Genomic DNA, 20189 nt, shown 5'->3' with positions numbered 1-20189 from the left:
CTACTACTTACACATAAACTCTTGAACTGCATTTTTATCATTTGCTCTGTGGAAAAAAACCAATTGTATGAAATTGATAGCAACATTTTAGTATATCCTCAGGTCCCCAGGGAAAAGCAATGTGCTTAGACAGATGATCTGATTTTATGAGCACATAGCTGAAGTCTAGCACTGAACATTTGTCTTTATGCTCCTACTTTTTTCAAGGACTATGAAAGCATATTAGGCACTGATTTCACTTTCCAACAATGGACTACAAAGCCTATGACACTACCTAGCATTTGCATTGCTGTTTTTCATGATGAACATCAAAGTATAGATAACTTTCAGCATTGAATCTTAATCTGAGCTTGTTAATAAGAAAACAAGAACCATACTATATGAATTTACTTTATTATCTATCCTCACCAAGGACTGTAATTTGGATTCCACTCAAATATGAATTAGTTTAAATGTTGCTCTGCTATGACTAGTGTTGAATTTATTCATTATGCTGTAATATTTTACTTATGAAACTGCATTTGGAAATCCTTTGGTGTACATCAGATGAAATTACAGTGCTCAGGGATATTGATTATTGCTTGTAATTGCCATCATAATAGCCAACAATTCTTTCTTTGTCTTTCTTCTACTTCTTAATGATATACCAAACCAAATCAATATCCAACATATTGGGCCACTTACATTGTCTTAAAAATCCAATTGTTCACCTTCATAAATATGCAAAGGATTGAAGATTTTATCTCCAAACATTGAGTAAGAGAGCTGCATGCTGCTGAACTTCCCATATGAACATACGAGAGTATTGCTTTATAGGATTAGCTATATGTAATTGACATTTTGTCACCTCCAAAGTAACCATGGGGTAGGGGCAGGGAGGTAGGGAGGCTACTCCCTTATGCTGCCTGCAAAGAACTCTACTTCTTGCTTACTAGTAAATCAGATGGCCAGAGGGGAAAACACAGGCTGGGATTGCTAAGCAGACATTAAAGAAGAAATCTGCCTCTTTATGGCACAGAGGAGATTATTTCAAAACCTGAAAAAGGAAGCACAATCAAATGAAAAGAGCACAATGCTATGAGTCACTTCTTCAATAAAATATAGTTATTCTTATTACTATTTATATACTGTTTCTCTATCCTGGGGATAAATTAGGTGCCTTTAGAAGCAGCAATAACTCTTTTAGGTTCTCATCAACTAAAGGGTGGCTTCTTTGTAGTGCTCACCCATGCATCCAAAATAATTAGGATGGTCTTTAAATCTTACTGCACGAACATGTTACAAACAAAAGAAGAGACATATGTTATGTAGTACTGTTTAAATGGATAATATTTGTTAAGCCTGGGTCTTTTAACCCAGGTGATTAGAACTTGGTATTAATCTGGTGAAGACTGGAGTACAGGTATAAGAGGAAAAGATAAATATACCATTTTGGAAGTTCCAGATACCAATTTTATCCATGTGCCTAATGACCTACATTATTTTTAGGTTAAGTCACTTTCATCTTCTGGATCTTAGTTACTCTAATTGAAAAATGAAGGATTTGGCTTCTGGATGATTTCTGAGGTTCCTTCTAACTCTGATTCTGTAAGCCCTCATTATCACACTCTTGTCATTAGTCCCAAATGGAAAAGGGTAATAATGTGGCTCAATTCAATATCATCTACATGCCAGATCCTATAAAAGGCATGCTTGTCCTGTGCCTTGAAAGGCCTAGATTCAAGTCTTAATGTACTCCCTAACTGCACAACCTAGCAGAGTGTATCGTAGTGTATCTGTTGAGAGCAATGCCTCTGGAGCCATTTGCCTGGGTTTGAAATTCAGTTCCACCAGTTACTAGCTGTGGGACTGTGGAAAAGTTACTTAATTACTTTGTGTTTTGTTTCTCCCTCTGGAAAATGAAGATACTAACTGTAATAAAGTTGTTGAAAAATATTAAATGATAAAATGCTTTGTGCAATATTTAAAATGATGTGTGACACAAGCAAGCACTCAAATGTCATCTCTCAACAGTATTATGATAATTATTTTTATCACTACTCTACTTCTAATAAACCTGTTTGTGTCTCAGTTTAATCATCTGTAAGATTAGGAAAATAGTATCAATTTTGCAGACATATGAGGATCAAAATAATGCATATAAATTGCATAAGCTGATGCCTGACCTTTGTAGGTGCTCAATAAATCAAGTCCACTTAAATGGAAGCAACTGTTCCTGTAGTTGGTACTTTCCAGCGAATTTTCCACTTCCCTCCCCACCAATCTTTTTTATCTTAGTTACAAAATCAATGCAAGCTCAAGACAGAAAAGGTCAGGAAATAACCCTCCCATCCAAACATAACACAAATTATTATTTTTCCATGAACACATATACTTTTTTCTTTGAAAGATTATGTCCTATTGCTCATGTTCTTTTATGGCCTGCCTTCTTTCACTAGGCATTATTTATAAACACTTTTCCTAGTGAACAGATATTCTTTTACAACACAATCTGAAATGATTGTATAGAATTCTATGTTTGTAAAATAATTGACTTAATAAAATACCAATCATTAGGTATTTGGGTGGAGGTTTTTGCTGTTTTAAATAACATTGCAATGAATGGTTTTTATATACATTGTCATACACATTGTTTCCTGAAGATAAACCCCTATAAGCATAATTATTGTGTAAACAAATGTGTATATAGTTAGTGTTTTGATACATAATGTCAAATTGCCCTCCAGAAAGACTTGTGAATCCCAACTCCTCTCTGCAACTCAACTCTAAAAATTTCTTTAACCTCAGAATACTAAATCAAAATTCTCCATTGTGAATATTTTTCAATAACTGGCAGGTAGAGTTGTGCTTTTCCCCTTTAAATGCATATGCTTTTGTTCTATAAATATGGAAGCTAGAAATCAGTCTTAAAATCATCTAGTGATTTATGCATTTGTGCACTTTTTCCTTAGCAAGGAGATTTTGTTTTGTACATTTAATTGTAGCAACAGAATGCACTGCTTTGTTTAGCAGTGTATTTCACTGCCCCAGGTGACACATTAGAGTAATTAATATTAAGGACTTTTGAACCCAGATGACTTGGGTTCCAATTCTGTCATTCACTTACCAGGTGAATTTAGGTATGTCGCTTAACATCTTTAGGCCTTCATTTCCTTAAATACACAATGAAGAAAATAACATGACCTATTTCATATGAAATAGGAGATAATGACTCCATCACAACACATAGCACCTAGCCCTCAGTTGGCATAAAGTATATGTGGAAAGAAATATACTTCCTGTGCTAGTCAGATTTGTATCACTGTGACTAAAAATGCCTGACAAGAACAATTTAGAGGAGCAAAACTTTGCTTTGGGACTCATGGTTTTGGAGGTTTAGTCCACGGTTAGTCAACTCCATTGCTCTGGGCCTGAGGTAAGGCTGAACATCATGGCAGAAGGGTATGAAAGAGGAATGCTGCTCACATCATGGCATCCAGGAAGCAGAGGGCAGGAGGGTGAGGACAAGATGTAATCCCCAAGGACATGCTCCCAAAAACCTGCTTCCTCCAGCCATGTCCCATCTGCCTACAGTTACCACCCAGTACAGTCTTTTTAATTACTAATTCATCAAATGGATTAATCCACCAATTACCTTACAACTCTCATCATCTAATCATTTCACCTCTAAATATTACTACATTGGATAACCCATGAACTTTTAGGGGGACACCTCTTATCCAAAATTTTATTTTTTTTTGGCAACTTCTTCCAGGTAAATATAGCACTACTGTTTATGGAAGACCTACATTACAATATTTATGAAACAGTCAATAATCATCTTGCAGTAATTCAAATCTGTCAGCAGCATAACCCCATTTGTATGAAGTTCTATGAGAAGCAATATGAATGTTTGGTGGAAAAAATACAGAATAGTGGTTGTCTCTGGTAATGGAGATAGGAATGTTCTTAAGAAGTTGAGAGGAAACTTCCTAGTGTGATGAGAATGTTCTACATCTTGATAGGGGTTTGGTTTGCAAAAGGGCTTGCATTTGTCAAATCTCAGCAAATGTGTACTTTAAATTGTGCATTTGATCATGTAAAAAATTACATTGAAATATCTGTAAAAGTATCAAACTCTAGATAATAATATGAAGCTGAAATATGTGAATGGAAATAAACTGCTGTATGCAGTATACTTCAAAATGCTTAAATAACTGAGAGGAACTGATGGGTAGAAGAGTGAAGTGATATATAGGTAGTTGATAAAGTGAATATAGCCAAATCTTAACTGTAGAATCTAGTTGAGTGTATGGGTGTTTATTATAAAGTTCTTTGATTTGACTGTGTGTTAGATAATTTTTTAAGGCAAAATGTTGGGTGAAAATTTGACAAAAAGCTAGTTTCCAAGGTTTGATAGTGAGGAACAGTGGTGTTCAGCCCATTCTAATTTTCAAAATTCCTGATGATGCTTATCTTTCTGTATTGAATAAAAGACAGAAATATAGCAAATAATAAGAAATGTGGATTGTTAGTGTTCACTAGCCAGAAAGTCAGGAAATGCAAGACTTCTTTGTTCCTCTTGAAAGTCTAAATGAGGAAAGCTGTAAATGAGAAAAGAAAAGAAGAAAAGAAGACAAAGACCACCACAGGCAATTTAAAGTTCCCTCTTGGGTATATGAAAATTTCTAAGCCCCTCTGATTCCTCTGAGCTCTGTCATAGCATTATTTGAAATTAGTGGAGTTTGTGTTTTTGTAGCAGTGAGATTTGGTATTATAGCGCAAACTTTTGTGTTGTCTCCCCTACAGGCATTTCCTGTTCAAGCATGGATCTGGTTCTTCTGCTATCTTCAGTGCTGCCAGTCAGAACTACCCTCTGACATCCAATACCGTGTACTCGCCCCCTCCCAGACCACTTCCTCGAAGCACCTTTTCTCGACCTGCCTTTACCTTTAACAAACCTTATAGGTGCTGTAATTGGAAGTGCACAGCCTTGAGCGCCACTGCAATTACGGTGACTTTGGCCTTGTTACTAGCCTATGTGATTGGTAAGCCCTTTACATGCCTACATTTTCTTCTTAATCAAAGTCTTATTTTACTCATGATGAGGGTGGGGGTTTCTCTCTCCACTCTGGGATGTACAAATTTGGATCACAGCTTAGTATTATAAATAACAAATGGATTTCTAATTTGTTTTTTTTTTTTCATTTCTTAACCTTAAATACTGCTGCAGAGAGTAAGGAATGCTCTTTGAGAAGAAATATTTATACTACTAACACAGTCTTATTGATTGCAATTACTGTAGTTAGCCATTTTCCTTTCAATTAAAAGGTTGTTATGGTTTTCTCATTAGAAGTCATAAGTACTAATCTACAATAGCTTCTTAAATTACAGTTAAACGATAATACTGCCATTGAATTTTCAGGTAGCAATTTCATTAAAGCAGTAGTTATTTGGAAGCTATCAGAAAATCCAGTGCATAATTTTTCCCAAGAATTCAGATTTTTACACTGAGATAAAAAATTGTATCCTTATTTTCATTAGGTAATTGAAAATTGTGTGGTTACTGTGTTTGAGAAGGTGTAAAAACAGTTGTAAGGCACTTGTTATACTTAAAGGAAAAATATTGCTGCTGTTCTTGAGTAACCCTGATTAAAGTTGTCCTCATTTAATAGCAAATTATATTGATTTTTTTCTGGATAGAATTGTATTTTGACTTAATATTAATTTACTTGCTTGAGTGGTTCTGAAGTCTAAAATGTAAATTAAGAAAATGTATTTTGTGGAAGTACTATTCTTAGAATGAATAGAATGTCATGATAGAAAAAAAATTCTATCCAGATATGTCACTAGTAACTTATTTTCAGGTTTAAACCAGTTTGCTAATTGAAGAAGAATTACCCACTAAGATATAATGAATATGATTCTGAGAAGTAGTTAAAATGGGAATTGGCCTTTATTATAATTATAAATAATAAACTATGTTTGGTTGGTTCCCATTTATCTAGAGTGTGAATAATAAGAGAGTTCACATAACCATTTTCCATTGGAGTCATAAAATAGGGGATGGTAAGTGAAAAAACATGTTTTGTAGGAAGGTTACTGAAGATGTCAACAATATAGGATCATAGCCTATGTTGATGTTCAGGATTCTCTCTTTTATATTTCCATCACATAATCTAGATATATTTAAATAATGATGCTATTAAATGTGAATATTACCCTATAATATTAAAATGTGTGGTATCTTTTATCTCAGGTATTTCAGTATAAACCAACATGTATGTTTATTTGGTTTATAATACCTGTAATATGAATTACTACTTAAGGGATGAAGGTGGGAGATGAAAAATTACTGTACCTCAAAAATGATTTTAATATGAAATCATTCAATACAAGAAATAATTTGAGAAATTTAAATATAATTAAAGACTATTTAAAATGTTCTTATTCAATTATGAGATCAACTATTGTGTTCTGGGTTCATTTCCATTACCTTTTACTGTATAGAGAGGTAATGTTTTAGATACAAGAATGAACCCTTGGTATAAACAAATCCAGGTAATAGCAAACTCATCATTCACGTGTTTGCATGACATTTATAACTATGTTTCTATTTAAATTTATTCTGAAGGCGATTCCTGGATCAAAATTTTCATTATGTATTCTGAGACATGTTTAATTAGGCTGTGCATTTATTCATTTACTAAATGAAAGTAGAATTCATTCATTTCAAGAACTGCCTTTTTGAATAGGTAAACAATGGTATATCAACATGGCATGACAGTAAGGCAGTGTAGACTGTGAGTAAGGTTATGAGCATAGATTTTCAAACCTCTGTCACTTAGGTATGTTGCCATGGGCAAATTATTTAACCTTTTCAAGCTTCCAATTTCTCATCTGTAGAATAGTTATTAAATAGTGCCTATAAGATGGGATTGTGATGAGAATGAAATGAGTTAATATAACCAAAGCACTGAAATGGGGCTTAAAATATGGAAAGTGGCCTTCAAATGTTAAATATTATTACTATTACCATTATTATCATTATAATTATTATTGAGTACTAAAATTCACTCAGAATGGACCATGACTGTTTTACTGACAGGGCCTGGCACATAACATTCCTTTCAATAAAAGTTTGTCGAAAAAATGAATTATGCTAATATATTTACCTGTATTAGCTCACTTAATTCTCACAACATTCCTTGAGAGTATCAGTTTTATGAGGAAACTGAGGCACAGCAAATTTAAGAGGTCACATTACTAAGAAGTGAATCTCCTGAGCTTTGAGAGCAGACTGATTTCAGAGCACACACCCTTGAGCACTAGGCCTAGCTGCCTCTTTTTTAGCACTGTAGTAAACTTCATACTTCATTTACTTCTTGGACTACTAAATAAATCCAGCAGATTTTTTTCTTTAAATTACAAATTCAATTAGATGTACCAGGTCCTCAATTGCAATGGTGAGTGCAACTGATATGTTGATCGGTGACAGTTACCTTTTGAAATTATTTACTATGCGATTTTCTAGATGCAGAAAGAAATATCAGGCCAAATACTGGCACAGAAGGTTTAGTGAATGAAAAAATGAGGAGATGTTTTTGTCAAACACTGTAACTTTCTTCCTGTTTCTGTCACAATCCAGACATTGTGTGACTTTGGATAAATTACTAAAAATCTCTTCCTTGATTTATTCCATCAGTGCTATATTGCTGACCATCTCAGGAGGGTAGAGTAAGAATTCATAAATACACATTCAGGTGAAAGATGCCCCATAAGAACTGTAATATATAAGATGATTTTTAAATGACTTTCTGTGGTTGAAATAAAATAGTATTATATTTCAAAATATAAAACCATTTCACTTTTGACTCTTGTTGAATCTGTAAGAGTCATCATTTTTTACAATCCCTTTTGCAGTTTCTCTACAACCCAAGTAAAATCTTTCACTGAAACTATTTACTGTTTCTGTTTTCCATGCAAATTCCTTTCTGCTATTTCATTTCCCTCTATTATCCATTATACCTAACCTTTAGATAGTAATGGTTGTATGCTATGCTGCCCTCAATCCACTAGAGGAAATTACATCAATATCAAAGGGACATCAATAGATGTTCTATGCATTATGGCTCTATAAGTGGTCATTGGAAAGCAAAGGAAATCCAGTACATGAAAAGCATGGCAACCAACCCCATCCCCATATCTACCCACTATACCTTTTGGATCAGAATGAAAATAATTCCTTTGAATAAGTTTTGAAGTCATAAAATTTGGTAAAGAAAGACACGGAGTGGTACTGATTATATGAAGACATCATGGACTGACTATTGTCATCACTTCTCCATAAATCTGTATTATTTTTGATCTGAATAAAAAAGTATGCCCCTATGCTTCATCCTCTCTGATATTTTGGCATCAGTGATGTATCAGTGCCAGTCAGAAACACATTTGCTTGAATTTACAAATCAGCCATGTGAAGTAGTAGTCAGAAAGACAGATGACCATATGCAAGGCATCAAGAAAAGGCGAGGTTAAGACACTTCATCAGTGGTTGTGAAGGGTACAAACACACTTTCTCTGGCAATCTCTGATGTTTTGAACAACTTTCTCCACAGTCAGCAGTTTATAAAAGAGGCAATAGAAACTTACAAGAATACATTGTGACTGGGGTCAGATGGGCTCTTGCATTGAACCACTTGGGGAGTAGAAGTTTCTGGCTCTCAGACCCAATATCATCAGTTAATGACATGAATGATCTTTTTGCTTTGCCATGTAATTAGCAGTGATTCCTACCCCGTTGAGAGGATGCAGGTGGTGTTCAAATTGTACAGATGAAATCATTTTTTCCATAAATTTTGCCATAATATGTTGTATGGTCCACATGTAAAAGGTTGATGAGAATGGATATTAGCAATACAGAATTAGGAAAGATAGAATACAGAACCCAGTTATCTGATTCAAAGTTTAGGAATGAAACTATGCAAAAGGGAAAAGGGCCTACTTCGCATTATTCTCTGCAAGTAACACTGATTTTAGTGCTTTCTTCTACCTCCTTTATACTAGCCCAAATTGTCCTTCTTTTCTGTGGCTGTTTTTACAGTAAAGTAGGAAAGGTGAAAATGTTATATAGTCAGAGGAGTGCAGTTGCTTCATTTTTCCCATCTCACAACAAAAGTGCAAGAACCTGCCTATCAAGGGAAGCAATATAATGGAATGTGGCATTTCTAATTTTGGAATATTCAAGATTTTTAATAAGAAAATAGAAATGGAGGTTTTTCCCCATTCAATCAAAAGCACAATATCCCCTAATACAATATTTGCTAAATATGCTTGCCAAAACCATACATTTTAATTGCTAGCCACTTCATTAGTGTCTCTGTGCCTATGTTTCCTCATCTTTAAAATGGGAATGTTGATAATAACTTCCTCCAGGGTTTTCTTCATGATTAAAGGAAACAGAAGCATGTAAAACACCCAGGACATTGCTTAGCAGATCTAAATAAAGATTAATGATATTATCAGTGTTGTAGGATTTTTATGAAGATTATTAATTTGAGATGAGATAAGCATAATCAGCATATAATTTATCCTAACATGAACTGCTCATTTCCTTTCTTTCCAAAGTCATCTAAAACAATTTTCAGAGCCTAAATGTATGTCTCACCAGAATCCTCTAATGAGTTTGTTATTTACTTCTGCCTGTTCTAAAATAGCTATCACTTTTCCTTCATTTTGCTAATTTTCTTCTTCTGTGGTGTTTCACCTTTCAAATGATTTTGTAATTTTATCTAGAAGCCATGTCTAGGTTGAAAAATATTTTTATTATAACTTATTATAGCTTATAACATTCAAAAAGTGATTCAGCATAAAATGGTAAAAAAGCATTTTACATTATCCTATAGAAAACGATCAATCCTTTTGGTGTCATGCTTAATATCCAATTACTTCTTGCAGTAATAATGACCATAATGGCAGATCCTGTCTTACCACTGACTTTTTCTTCAATTCAAGAATCTACCAACTTTCTAGCAATCTCTCTAAGCAAGAATCTGGAAAATGGTGGTATAACAGTCTAATTACAAATCTGCCATTTGTGCATTTATCACAGCCCTACTTTAAAATAATTTGTATATTCATCATACATCACCTTTTGGTGTAATATGTTCCATAAGTTTTATCTCTGTTATGTTAAGTGGCAGTTTTACCTGCCAAAAATAAAAGTATAAATTCAATATAAATTAAACATTCTAAAATGACAGGATGGACCTCGTCACATAAAACTAATTTCCAGAACTATAGTTAGCTCTTGGTGCTCAGAATGAAGGCATTTTGATGAAAGGCAAATACTATACTTTTTTTTTTCTTAGAACCCCAGAATGCTGTGTACTTAAGATATATAGTAAGAGGTGTTATTTCATGAATAAATGACTGGTGGACACTAAATACAGGTCTTGCATCAAGAGATACTTTCTCAAGGAGAAGAAGTTACCCTTCTAACTTCTTCTCATATAGAAATTTCTTAGACCTCTTAGGGTAGGGAAGTTAAAATGAAATACATGTAAATTACATAAATATCCACTGGAAGGCATAGTAAAAGGGACATGTACAGCAGGTTAGTAATTTGGGAGATTCACATGCTTAAGAAATTGTAAAAGAGCAAGAATCAATGTTGCAAATTCAGAAAAAAATCTCTCAATAAATTTATGACTTTATAATGAATGATTTTATTTCTATCACATAAAGAAGTTTTGCTCTTATTTAACACAATTTCTACCTCACCCAATTTTATGTATATAATAAATATATAGATATGTTATATAAATATTTTAGATGCATATCACAAAAGTTGTTAAGCTATATGTATTCCAAACTTATCAAGAATAAACTAAATTAGAGCAATGGCTTTTAAACAGATAACAGGTTAACCCAGTTTATTTATTTTTTTGACCTTTTAAAAATTCGACATCAGAATGCATTTTGATTCATTGTACACTAATTGGGCACAACTTCTCATTTCCCTGGTTGTACATGATGTATAGTCATATCATTAGTGCAATCATACAAGTACCGAGGTAATGATGTCAATCACATTCCAACATCTTTCCCACTCCCCTGACCCCTTCCCTCCGCTCACTTGCCTCTGGCCAATCCAAAGTTCCTCCATTCATCCCTTGCCACCCCCCCCCCATTAGGAATCAGCATCCACATTTCAGAGAAAACATTTGGCCTTTAGTGTTTTGGGATTGGCTTATTTCCCTTAGCCTGATATTATCCAATGCCATCCCATTTACCTGCAAATGTCATAATTTTATTCTCCTTTAAAGCTGAGTAATATTCCATTGTTTATATGTACTACAATTCCTTTATCCATTCATCTGTTGAAGGGTATCTGGGTTGGTTGCATAGTTTAGCTATTTTTAATTGAGCTGCTATAAACATTGATGTGACTGAATCACTGTAGTGTGCTGATATTAAGTCTTTTGGAGGTTAACCCATTTTAAACTCCAGAAATGTGAATAAATTTTCATGTAGAACACTCAGAATGGGGGTAAACTATCACCAATAAAATATCTGACTTGTTGCAGTGAGCACCAAGAGGTGGCATCTTACAAAGTGGGGACTTATCTATTTGAGGTTCAGCAGTATTCCCTTCAGAGAGAAGTGAAAACATATGTTTTCATAAATGCAAATATATAGTAATAGCAAATGTTGCAAAAAAAATGAAGGACACAAATGCCTGGCAGGAAATGAAGATAGTAAGCAGAGACAGATCATGAAAGGTATTTTAAGTCATGGTAAGGAGCTTGAAATTTATTCCAAGAACAAATGGGGAGGGTTTTTTTTAATGGTTTTTCATTAGGGCGTGAAAATTATTTGGTCCAATTTACATTTAGAAAAATCACCCTAATGGCAGTACTGAGTTGGGTTTGGTAGGCAGTGTGATGAAAGTTGTAAAACTGAAGCCATGAAGACAAATTAGGAAACTATAATAGTAATACAGGTGAGTGATAGTGAGAGCATAAACTTCTGGGAATGGAAAAGGAGATGGAGTTAAGAGGTACTTAGAAGATAAAACACACTTGACTTACTGACTTATTAGATGTGGCAGGAAAAAGAAGAGTTGTTGTCTGATATAGGGCCTGGGTAGCTGGTGATAATGTTAGCCAAGGTAGGAAATTGAGGAAATAGATATAATAGAAATAAAAAGGATCATAAAAGACTATTATGAACAATTGTGCATCAACAAATTGGATAACTTAGAAGAAATGAATAAACTTCCTTATGCATATCACCTACCAAGACTGAATTATAAAGATATAGAAGATCTTAACAAATAAATAGAGTAAGGAGATTGAATTAATAATAAAAAAGCCTCCTGTCAATGCAAAGTCCAGGATCAGATGGCTTCACTGATGAATTCCACCAAACACTTAAAGAAGAATGAATTCCAATTATTCTTAAACTATTTCAAAAAAATGAAAAAGAGAGAATACTTCCAAACTGATTTTACAAGGCCTGCATCACCCTAATACCAAAGCCAAACAAAGACACTACAAAAAAGAAAAAAATAAAGATAAAAGAAAAACTTCAGCCAATATCCCCAATGACCATAGCTGTAAAAATCCTCAACAAGATAGTAGGAAACTTAATTCAAGAGCACATTGAAAATTTCACTAGCCATGATCAAGTGGGATTCACCCCACCGATGCAAGGATATTTCAATGTATATAAATCAGTAGGTGATACATTACATTAACAAAATGAAGGTCAAAGACATGTGATCATTTCAATGCATGCATGAAAAACATTTAACAATTCAGTATCACTTTCTGATTAAAAGATTTCAAAAAATTAGGCATAGAAGGAATGTTTTTCAACAGACTAAGACCATAAATGACAAGACAACGGCTAATATCATATTCAATGGGGAAAATTTGAGAGATTTTCCCCTAAGATTCAGAGTAAGACAGAGATGCCCACTCTTACCACTTCTGTTCAATACAATACTGAATTTCCCAGTCATAGAAAGGAGGCAAAAGAAATAAATGGCATCCAAATTAGAAATGAGAAAGTCAAATCATCACCATTTGCAGATAGCATCATCCTTTTTCATACTTAATTTATATTTAAATGATACATAAAAATAGAAATAATTCTTATTTAGGAGGTTTCAATACTTATATATATTATGTGTTTAAATGAGGTTGAACATATGTATATTCTCAAATATTTACTATTCATAGCAAAAACTTTCAAAATCCATCCATCTTTTTGAAGTGTACAGTACATTATTGTCATCTATAGTCACCCTACTCTACAATAGCACACCAGAGTTTCTTGCTCCTAACTGTAACTTAGTATCCTTTTATCAACTTTTCCCAATCCCTCCTTCCCTCCTACTCTCCCTCACCTCTGGTAACCATCATTCTACTCATCCTCTATGAGAACTTTTTTAGATTCCACATGAGTAACATCATGTGGTACTTGTCTTTCTGTGCCTGGTTTATTTCACTTAGCATAATAAGCTCTTGTTCCTTCCATGTTCTTGTAAATAAAATGATTCCATTCATTTTATGGATGAATTCCATTGTGTACCTGTATCATATATTCTTTCAATATAATCTTATATGTATAGTAGTTCCACCCTACTTATGGGGGACACATTCTAGGACCTCCAGCAGATGCTTAAAACTACAGATAGTACTGAACCCTACATATATCATGTTTTTTCCCTATACGTGCATGTCTAAGTTTAATTTATAAATTAGGTATAGTCAGAGATTAACAATAATAGTTAGTAGTATAATAGAACAACCAGAACACTATATTATAATAAAAGTTGTGAGCATGTGCTGTCTCTTTCTCTCTCTCCAAATATCTTAATTCCTCATTATACTATGGTAATATTTTCAGGCTGCAGTTGACTGCAAGTACCTAAAACCACTAAAAGGGAACCGTAGATACAGCGGGGACTTATGTATTAAAAAACCCTAGACTCCATGAAAAAAAAAACTATTAGAACTAATAAATGCATTCAGTAAAGTTGCAGGATACCAAATCAACATACAAAAATTTGTATCATTGCTCTACCCTAACAGTGAATTATTTGAAAAAGAATTCAAGAAAACAATTCCATCTACATTAGCTACAAAAATTAAAATAAAATAAAATGACAGGAATAAATTTAACAAACAAAGCATAAGATCTCTAAGGAAAAACTACTAGATGCAGTATTGCACCCCTGTAATCTCAGTGACTCAGGAGACTAAGGAATATTGTGAGTTTAAGGCTAGTCTTGGCAGCTTAACGAAGCCCTAAGCAACTTAATGAGGCCCTAAGCAACTTAGTGAGACCCTGTCTCAAAATTTAAAAAAAAATTATAAAAAGGACTGGAGATATAGCTCAGAAGTAAAGTACCCTAGAGTACAATTCCCAGTACCAAAAAAAAAATTCACACACACATATAAATATAAATATCAACATTGAAGAGAATATAAAAAAAGTGTAAAGGGCTCCCATGAAGAATCAAAATTTTTAAGTTTCCATTCTACCCAAAGAGATCTACAGAATTAGTGCAATCTCCATCAAAATACCAATGATATTCTTAAAAATAGAAAAGTAAACCTTAAAATTTTATGCAACTGTGAAGACCCTAAATAAATAAAACAATTTTGAGCACAGATATCAAAGCTAGAAGTATCACAATACCTGACCTTAAAATTTATTACAAAATATACTAAACAAAACAACATGCTACTTGTATAAAAACAGACTCACAGAATAGATAGAATAGACAACTTAGAAGTAAATCTACACATTTACATCAAACTGATTTTTGACAAAGGCACCAAGAACACAAAATAGAGAAAGGACAGTATCTTCAATAAATAGGACTGGGAAAACAGGATATCTACATGCTGAACAATGAAATTAGATCCTTATCTAATATCATATACAAAAGAATGGATTAAAGACCCAAAACTATGAAACTACTAGAAGAAAACACAGGGGAAAAGCTCTATGTCACTGGTCTGGGCAGTAACATTTCGGATTTGATCTCAAAATCACAGGCAACAAAAGCAAAAATAGACAAATGATTTTGCATTATGCTAAATGACGTTTGCACACCAAAGGAAAAAAATCAAGAGTGAACAGATAACCTAAAGAATGGGAGAAAATATTTATGATATATCATCTGATAAACAGTTAATTTCCAAAATACATAAGGAAATCAGATAATTCAGTACTAAGAAAACAAATAACCCAATGTAAAATAGGCAGAGCACTTGACTATACATTTCTCAAAAGAAGACACACACATAGTCAACAGGTATATGAGAAGATGCTCAACATCACTAAGCATCAGGGAAATGCAAAATAAAACCACAATGAGATATCACCTCACTGAACCATGTGATGGATACTACAAAAAGACCTAAAAGTAGCAAGTGCTGGTAAGGATATGGAGAAAAAGAAACCTTTGAACACAGTTGGTGGGAATGTAAAATAGTAACAAGCATTATGGAAAACAATATAGAGTCTCCTCAAAAAACTAAAAATAGAACTACTATATGAAGGACAGTTGAATGAATCTGACCTAATTTTCCTATGTACATATGTGGATACACCACAGTGAATCTCCACATCATGCACAGTCACAAGACACTAATTTGAAAAAATAAAACTATAATAGAAAAATCAGTGGAGTAGAGGGAAGGGAACAGGGGGAGAGAGGGTGGGAGGGAAAGGGGAAATTCTGGGGACTGAATTAGAACAAATTATATTCCATGCTTTTATGATTATGTCATAATGAACCCTATTGTTATGTACAACTAAAAAAACTAATTGAAAAGAATAAAAGATCATGAACACTATCTTTTGGTGATATTGATATTCAAGAAGGCTTAATAAACAGAATCCTCTAAACAGACTAAGGAGCAACTAGAAAGATTGGAAGAGAACCATTAGATGGTAGAGATGAAATAGTGGTTTTCAGTGTGTGGTCTGGGGACTAGGAATGACCCCAACACCTCCCATGGATCTCTAAAATAAAACTATCTTAATGACAAAGAGATTTATCTTTTTCACTATTATTCTCAAAGTGTAGTTTTCCAGAAACTGCATGATATTTGTATCATAAAAAATTACATACAAAAGCATACATGAAAATCTAACTCTTTTTTAAGTCAGACATTAACCCCCAAATTTATTTCTGCTAATATTTCAACAAAATTGAAAAAGGCGCATTAATAGGTTGGTAATACTCTAGAGCTTATATATCCTTTATCTATATTTTATATATGGATATATATATATATATTCAAGTGCTCTGATCATTCATCTATTACTTCTCTCAAAAGAATAGAATTCTAAAAATAGCATTTCAGGTGTGTTATATTTGTGGGTAAATTTCAGTTTTTATAGGTGTCCTACATCTAGAATGTTGGGACTTATTTTACTAAAGAGATATTAAAAAATGTAAAGCAGTGTCATTCTCACTATTTTTTGTGGTTTTCCAAAGTATATTAGTTTATCATGAAATATGGCTTTATCCTAAAATGTAAAGGTTTCTCCTAATTCAACAAATATTTAGAGGTTATGGGCCATAATTTCTAATGCAGTAAATATCAAGAACTATAACCCATATCATTGCAAGCTCTTTGACCTCCTCAGTAATTTTTTTCAGAGCATAAAGAGGTCCTGAGAATATTTTGTAAAAGGCTAAGGTAGAGAAAACAACTGCATAGAAAAATTCAAGAATAGTAATTAAGTGAAATAAGGGTTTATTGTTTGCACCAAAATAGGCAAGTACAGCAAGAAGACAAGAGGGGTAAGGACATAACAGTTACTGGTGATAGGTTTTGAAGTGATCAGTGGAAGAATACAATGGCAACAAAATACTTTAAAATGTTCATAATAGTATCATATTCAATATTTCTAACTTTATGGGTTACTTCTAGCACAGATAGATACCACAGAGTACACTGGAGTAAAAAAAAAATCTTAACAGAGGAGGAAAATAACAGGAGGAAGCTGATAGTATGAAAAATATGAGATGGGCCCACATGTTTAGAGATCTTAATGATATTGTAGGGGAGTTATGACTGTGAGTGAATCGAAAAGCTTAAGATAGTCATGGTAACATATCAGAATTTTAGATTTCTGACCTACAGCATGAAATGTGATTCCCTTTTTATTTTGGACCTAGTTAAGGAAGAGGTATGAAGAGTTCTTTCCAGATGAATCATTTGTTCTGAGAAGGCTAGATTCTTGGCCAAGAATGATCCCACAGGATAGTCTTTCCTGGTTGGATTCATAGGCACATTAACAAGTTACACAGAAGTACAGAGAACATATAAATTAGAACACGATATTGTATTAGAATCTCCATGCACACAAGACCCACCTGGAAATCTATATCATATAATGGCTTCTCAAAAACTCCTACCTTGGAGTATGTGAATAAGTACAGTCACTATGGAGAAAAGCATGGAGTTTCCTCAAAAAATGCAAATCTACCATATGATCCAGCTGTCCCACTCTAGGTGTATATTCAAATGAAATAAAGCCAGCATATCAAGGAGATAGCTGCACACCTATGTTTATTGCAGCATTACTCAAAATAGCTAAGATATGTAACTAGCCTAGGTGTCTGTCAATAATGAATGGATAAAGAAAATGTGTATCATGCTTAGTGAGATAAACAAATTCCCCAAAACCAAAGATCAAATGATCTCTCTGATAAACGAATGATGATACATAACTGGGTGTGGAAGGGAGGCAAGAATGGAGGAAGGATGGATTGTATAGAAGAAAAAGAGGAGTGGAAGAGGTGGGGGGAAGGAAAAGTAACAGAATCAGATGAACATCATTACCCTATGTACATGTATGATTACACAAATGGTGCAACTCTACTTCATGTACAACCAGAGAAACAATAGTTGTAACCCATTTGTGTACAATGAATCAAAATAAATAAATTATAAAAAGAAAATGTTTATATGTGTACAATGAAATATTATTTGACCATAATATTGTGTGGGTATGTGTTGGTGGGGGGCAAGAAGTAGGAAAAGGTGGTTGGATTTTTTGATTTTTTCAATGCATGCTCTATGCATGTATGGAAATATCAAGAGTCCCATTAGTGTGTAAAATTAATCCATATTAATAAAATGCAATGGAAAAGAAAAAAATAAACTCCCTTGGGGATTCTATTGCTCTCTATGGGATAATAATGAACAAATTAAGAGGGTCTCAATGTCCCACTGTAATTTTCTGTTGATCAAAATCTCATCAAAGCATTACCAATCTAGTTAATATAAACCTTATGCAGCATAGTTAACTTTCAAAGTAATTGCCCACCATGAGAGTTTCTAAGGATGGCCTTCAAAATAATCTGATATTTGATTGACTGTGACAACAGGAAATTCAACTGAAAGAAAACACATATGATCTGGTGCCTTGTAAAGAAACATTGATTCTATGTCATTCCTTTTACACTAAAGGACCTTGGTGTCCTGATGAAATGATCAGGAAACTTCAAGCAAGCATATGTACATATAACTTCAGAGAAGGTTTTTGAACTCCCAGATAAACTAGTTCTGGTTCTGACCTCAAATCATTACAAATACGATTTTGACAGCAACCAGTCTGTACTGCTTTACTACCTCTTACTGATGAGGCAAGATTTTACTCATTAATAGTCATAGGTTTTATCAAATCAACTTGCTCCATTGTTTTAGACAAAGTGCTTAATTTAGTTTTGCCTTTTGTTCATTTAAGGAAGAACCGAGAGTCCCTTTGATCTTGAACCTTAATTTTAACCAAATAGATATTAAATGTGACAAATAACAATAATACATAATTGTCTTTTTATTTGATACTGCAGATTGAACTAGGACCTTGTACATGCTAGAAGAGCATTCTGTCACTGAGCTATAACCCCATTCCCATTATTGTCTTTTGTATAGTGTATCTACAAATGCTTTGCAGAATTGACTAAAAACATTATGGAGTTAAATGAATATAATATTAAGTAAAGATAACAGAGTAAAGATTTTGGAGTTTACTCAAATTAATACTAATTTTATAATTCTTTATAGAGAGATAGATCCTAGCTGTCAAGTTAGAAACAAGTATACAGCTGTCCCCTGGTATCCATGGGAGATTGGTTCCAGGACCTGCTGCAGATGCCAAAGTCTATAGATGTTCAAGTTCCTTATACAGAGTGGCATAGTATTTGCATATGAACAATGTGCACCCTACTATATATTTTAAATCATCTCTAGATCACTTGTAAATACAAATACATTGTAAATGCTCTGTGTATAGTTCTCATACTGTGTTATTTAGGGAATATTGACAAGAAAAAGTCTGTACATGTTCAGTATGGATATAAAGTTTTCCAAATATTTTCCATCTGCAGTTGGTTGAATCTACAGATACAGAGCTCATGGATATGAAGGATCAATTGTCTTGTACTAGGAAAGAAAATGGACATTTTTGAAATGGAATGGTTTTGTTAAAAATAATGTTCTACCTTCAGACATAGAATCCTTATGAACCAAATACTTTGAAGCTAACAGTGTAGTGATCTCCCCACTAACTACCAGAGAGTCAAGATGACTTCAAAAATATGCTTTGTCTTAATCATGGAGGTAAAGCTAGCCTCAGTCTGGCAGTCCTTAAGTAGTTGAGGGTCAGATGACTTTTTTTTTTTGGTACCAGAGATTCAACCCAGGGGCACTTAACTACTAAGCCACATCCCCACTCACCCCTTTTTGTAGACAGAATTTTGCTAAGTTGCTTAAGGCCTTGCTAAGCTCCTGAGGCTGTCCTTGAATTGCAATCCTTCTGCCTCAGCCTTCTGAGTTACTAGGATTACAAGTGTGCATCACCATGCCCAGTGGATCAGATGACTTTTGAGCCTAGTTGAATTATTTGATTTCTTGGAAATGAAAGTTCTTATGCCAGTCGGAAAATGTGGTAAAGTATTCCACATACTCGGTGCTATTCAAGGCTATATAGCACATGCTCAAACATTATCATATAGAATGTTGCTGAGATGGCACTAGTCAAGATTTACCAACATAAGAGGCTGTGGGTGTATTTGAAAGCCAGATGGAACAAATAGATCCTTTCTTTGTCATGGCTAAAACACAGACTGTTCCAAGACTGAACAAAACCCAAACAAATAATTAGTATCT

At 33.7% G+C, this 20189-nt stretch overlaps 1 protein-coding gene across 2 annotated transcripts in view; it reads left to right on the top strand.

Moving 5' to 3' along the window:
• Positions 1-20189, top strand: part of Tenm1 (teneurin transmembrane protein 1) — a 741978-nt gene that overhangs the window by 438783 nt on the left and 283006 nt on the right. For both annotated transcript variants that reach the window (XM_047535396.1, XM_047535395.1), the window contains one exon: positions 4789-5027. In XM_047535396.1, coding sequence (XP_047391352.1) covers positions 4789-5027 — 239 coding nt within the window. The remainder of the gene's footprint in view (positions 1-4788; positions 5028-20189) is intronic.

Source organism: Sciurus carolinensis, chromosome X (assembly GCF_902686445.1).
Source record: "Sciurus carolinensis chromosome X, mSciCar1.2, whole genome shotgun sequence".
NCBI classification, from domain to species: domain Eukaryota; kingdom Metazoa; phylum Chordata; class Mammalia; order Rodentia; family Sciuridae; genus Sciurus; species Sciurus carolinensis.
Note: the sequence above shows the minus strand (reverse complement) of the source record. Positions and strands in the feature narration are given on the sequence as shown.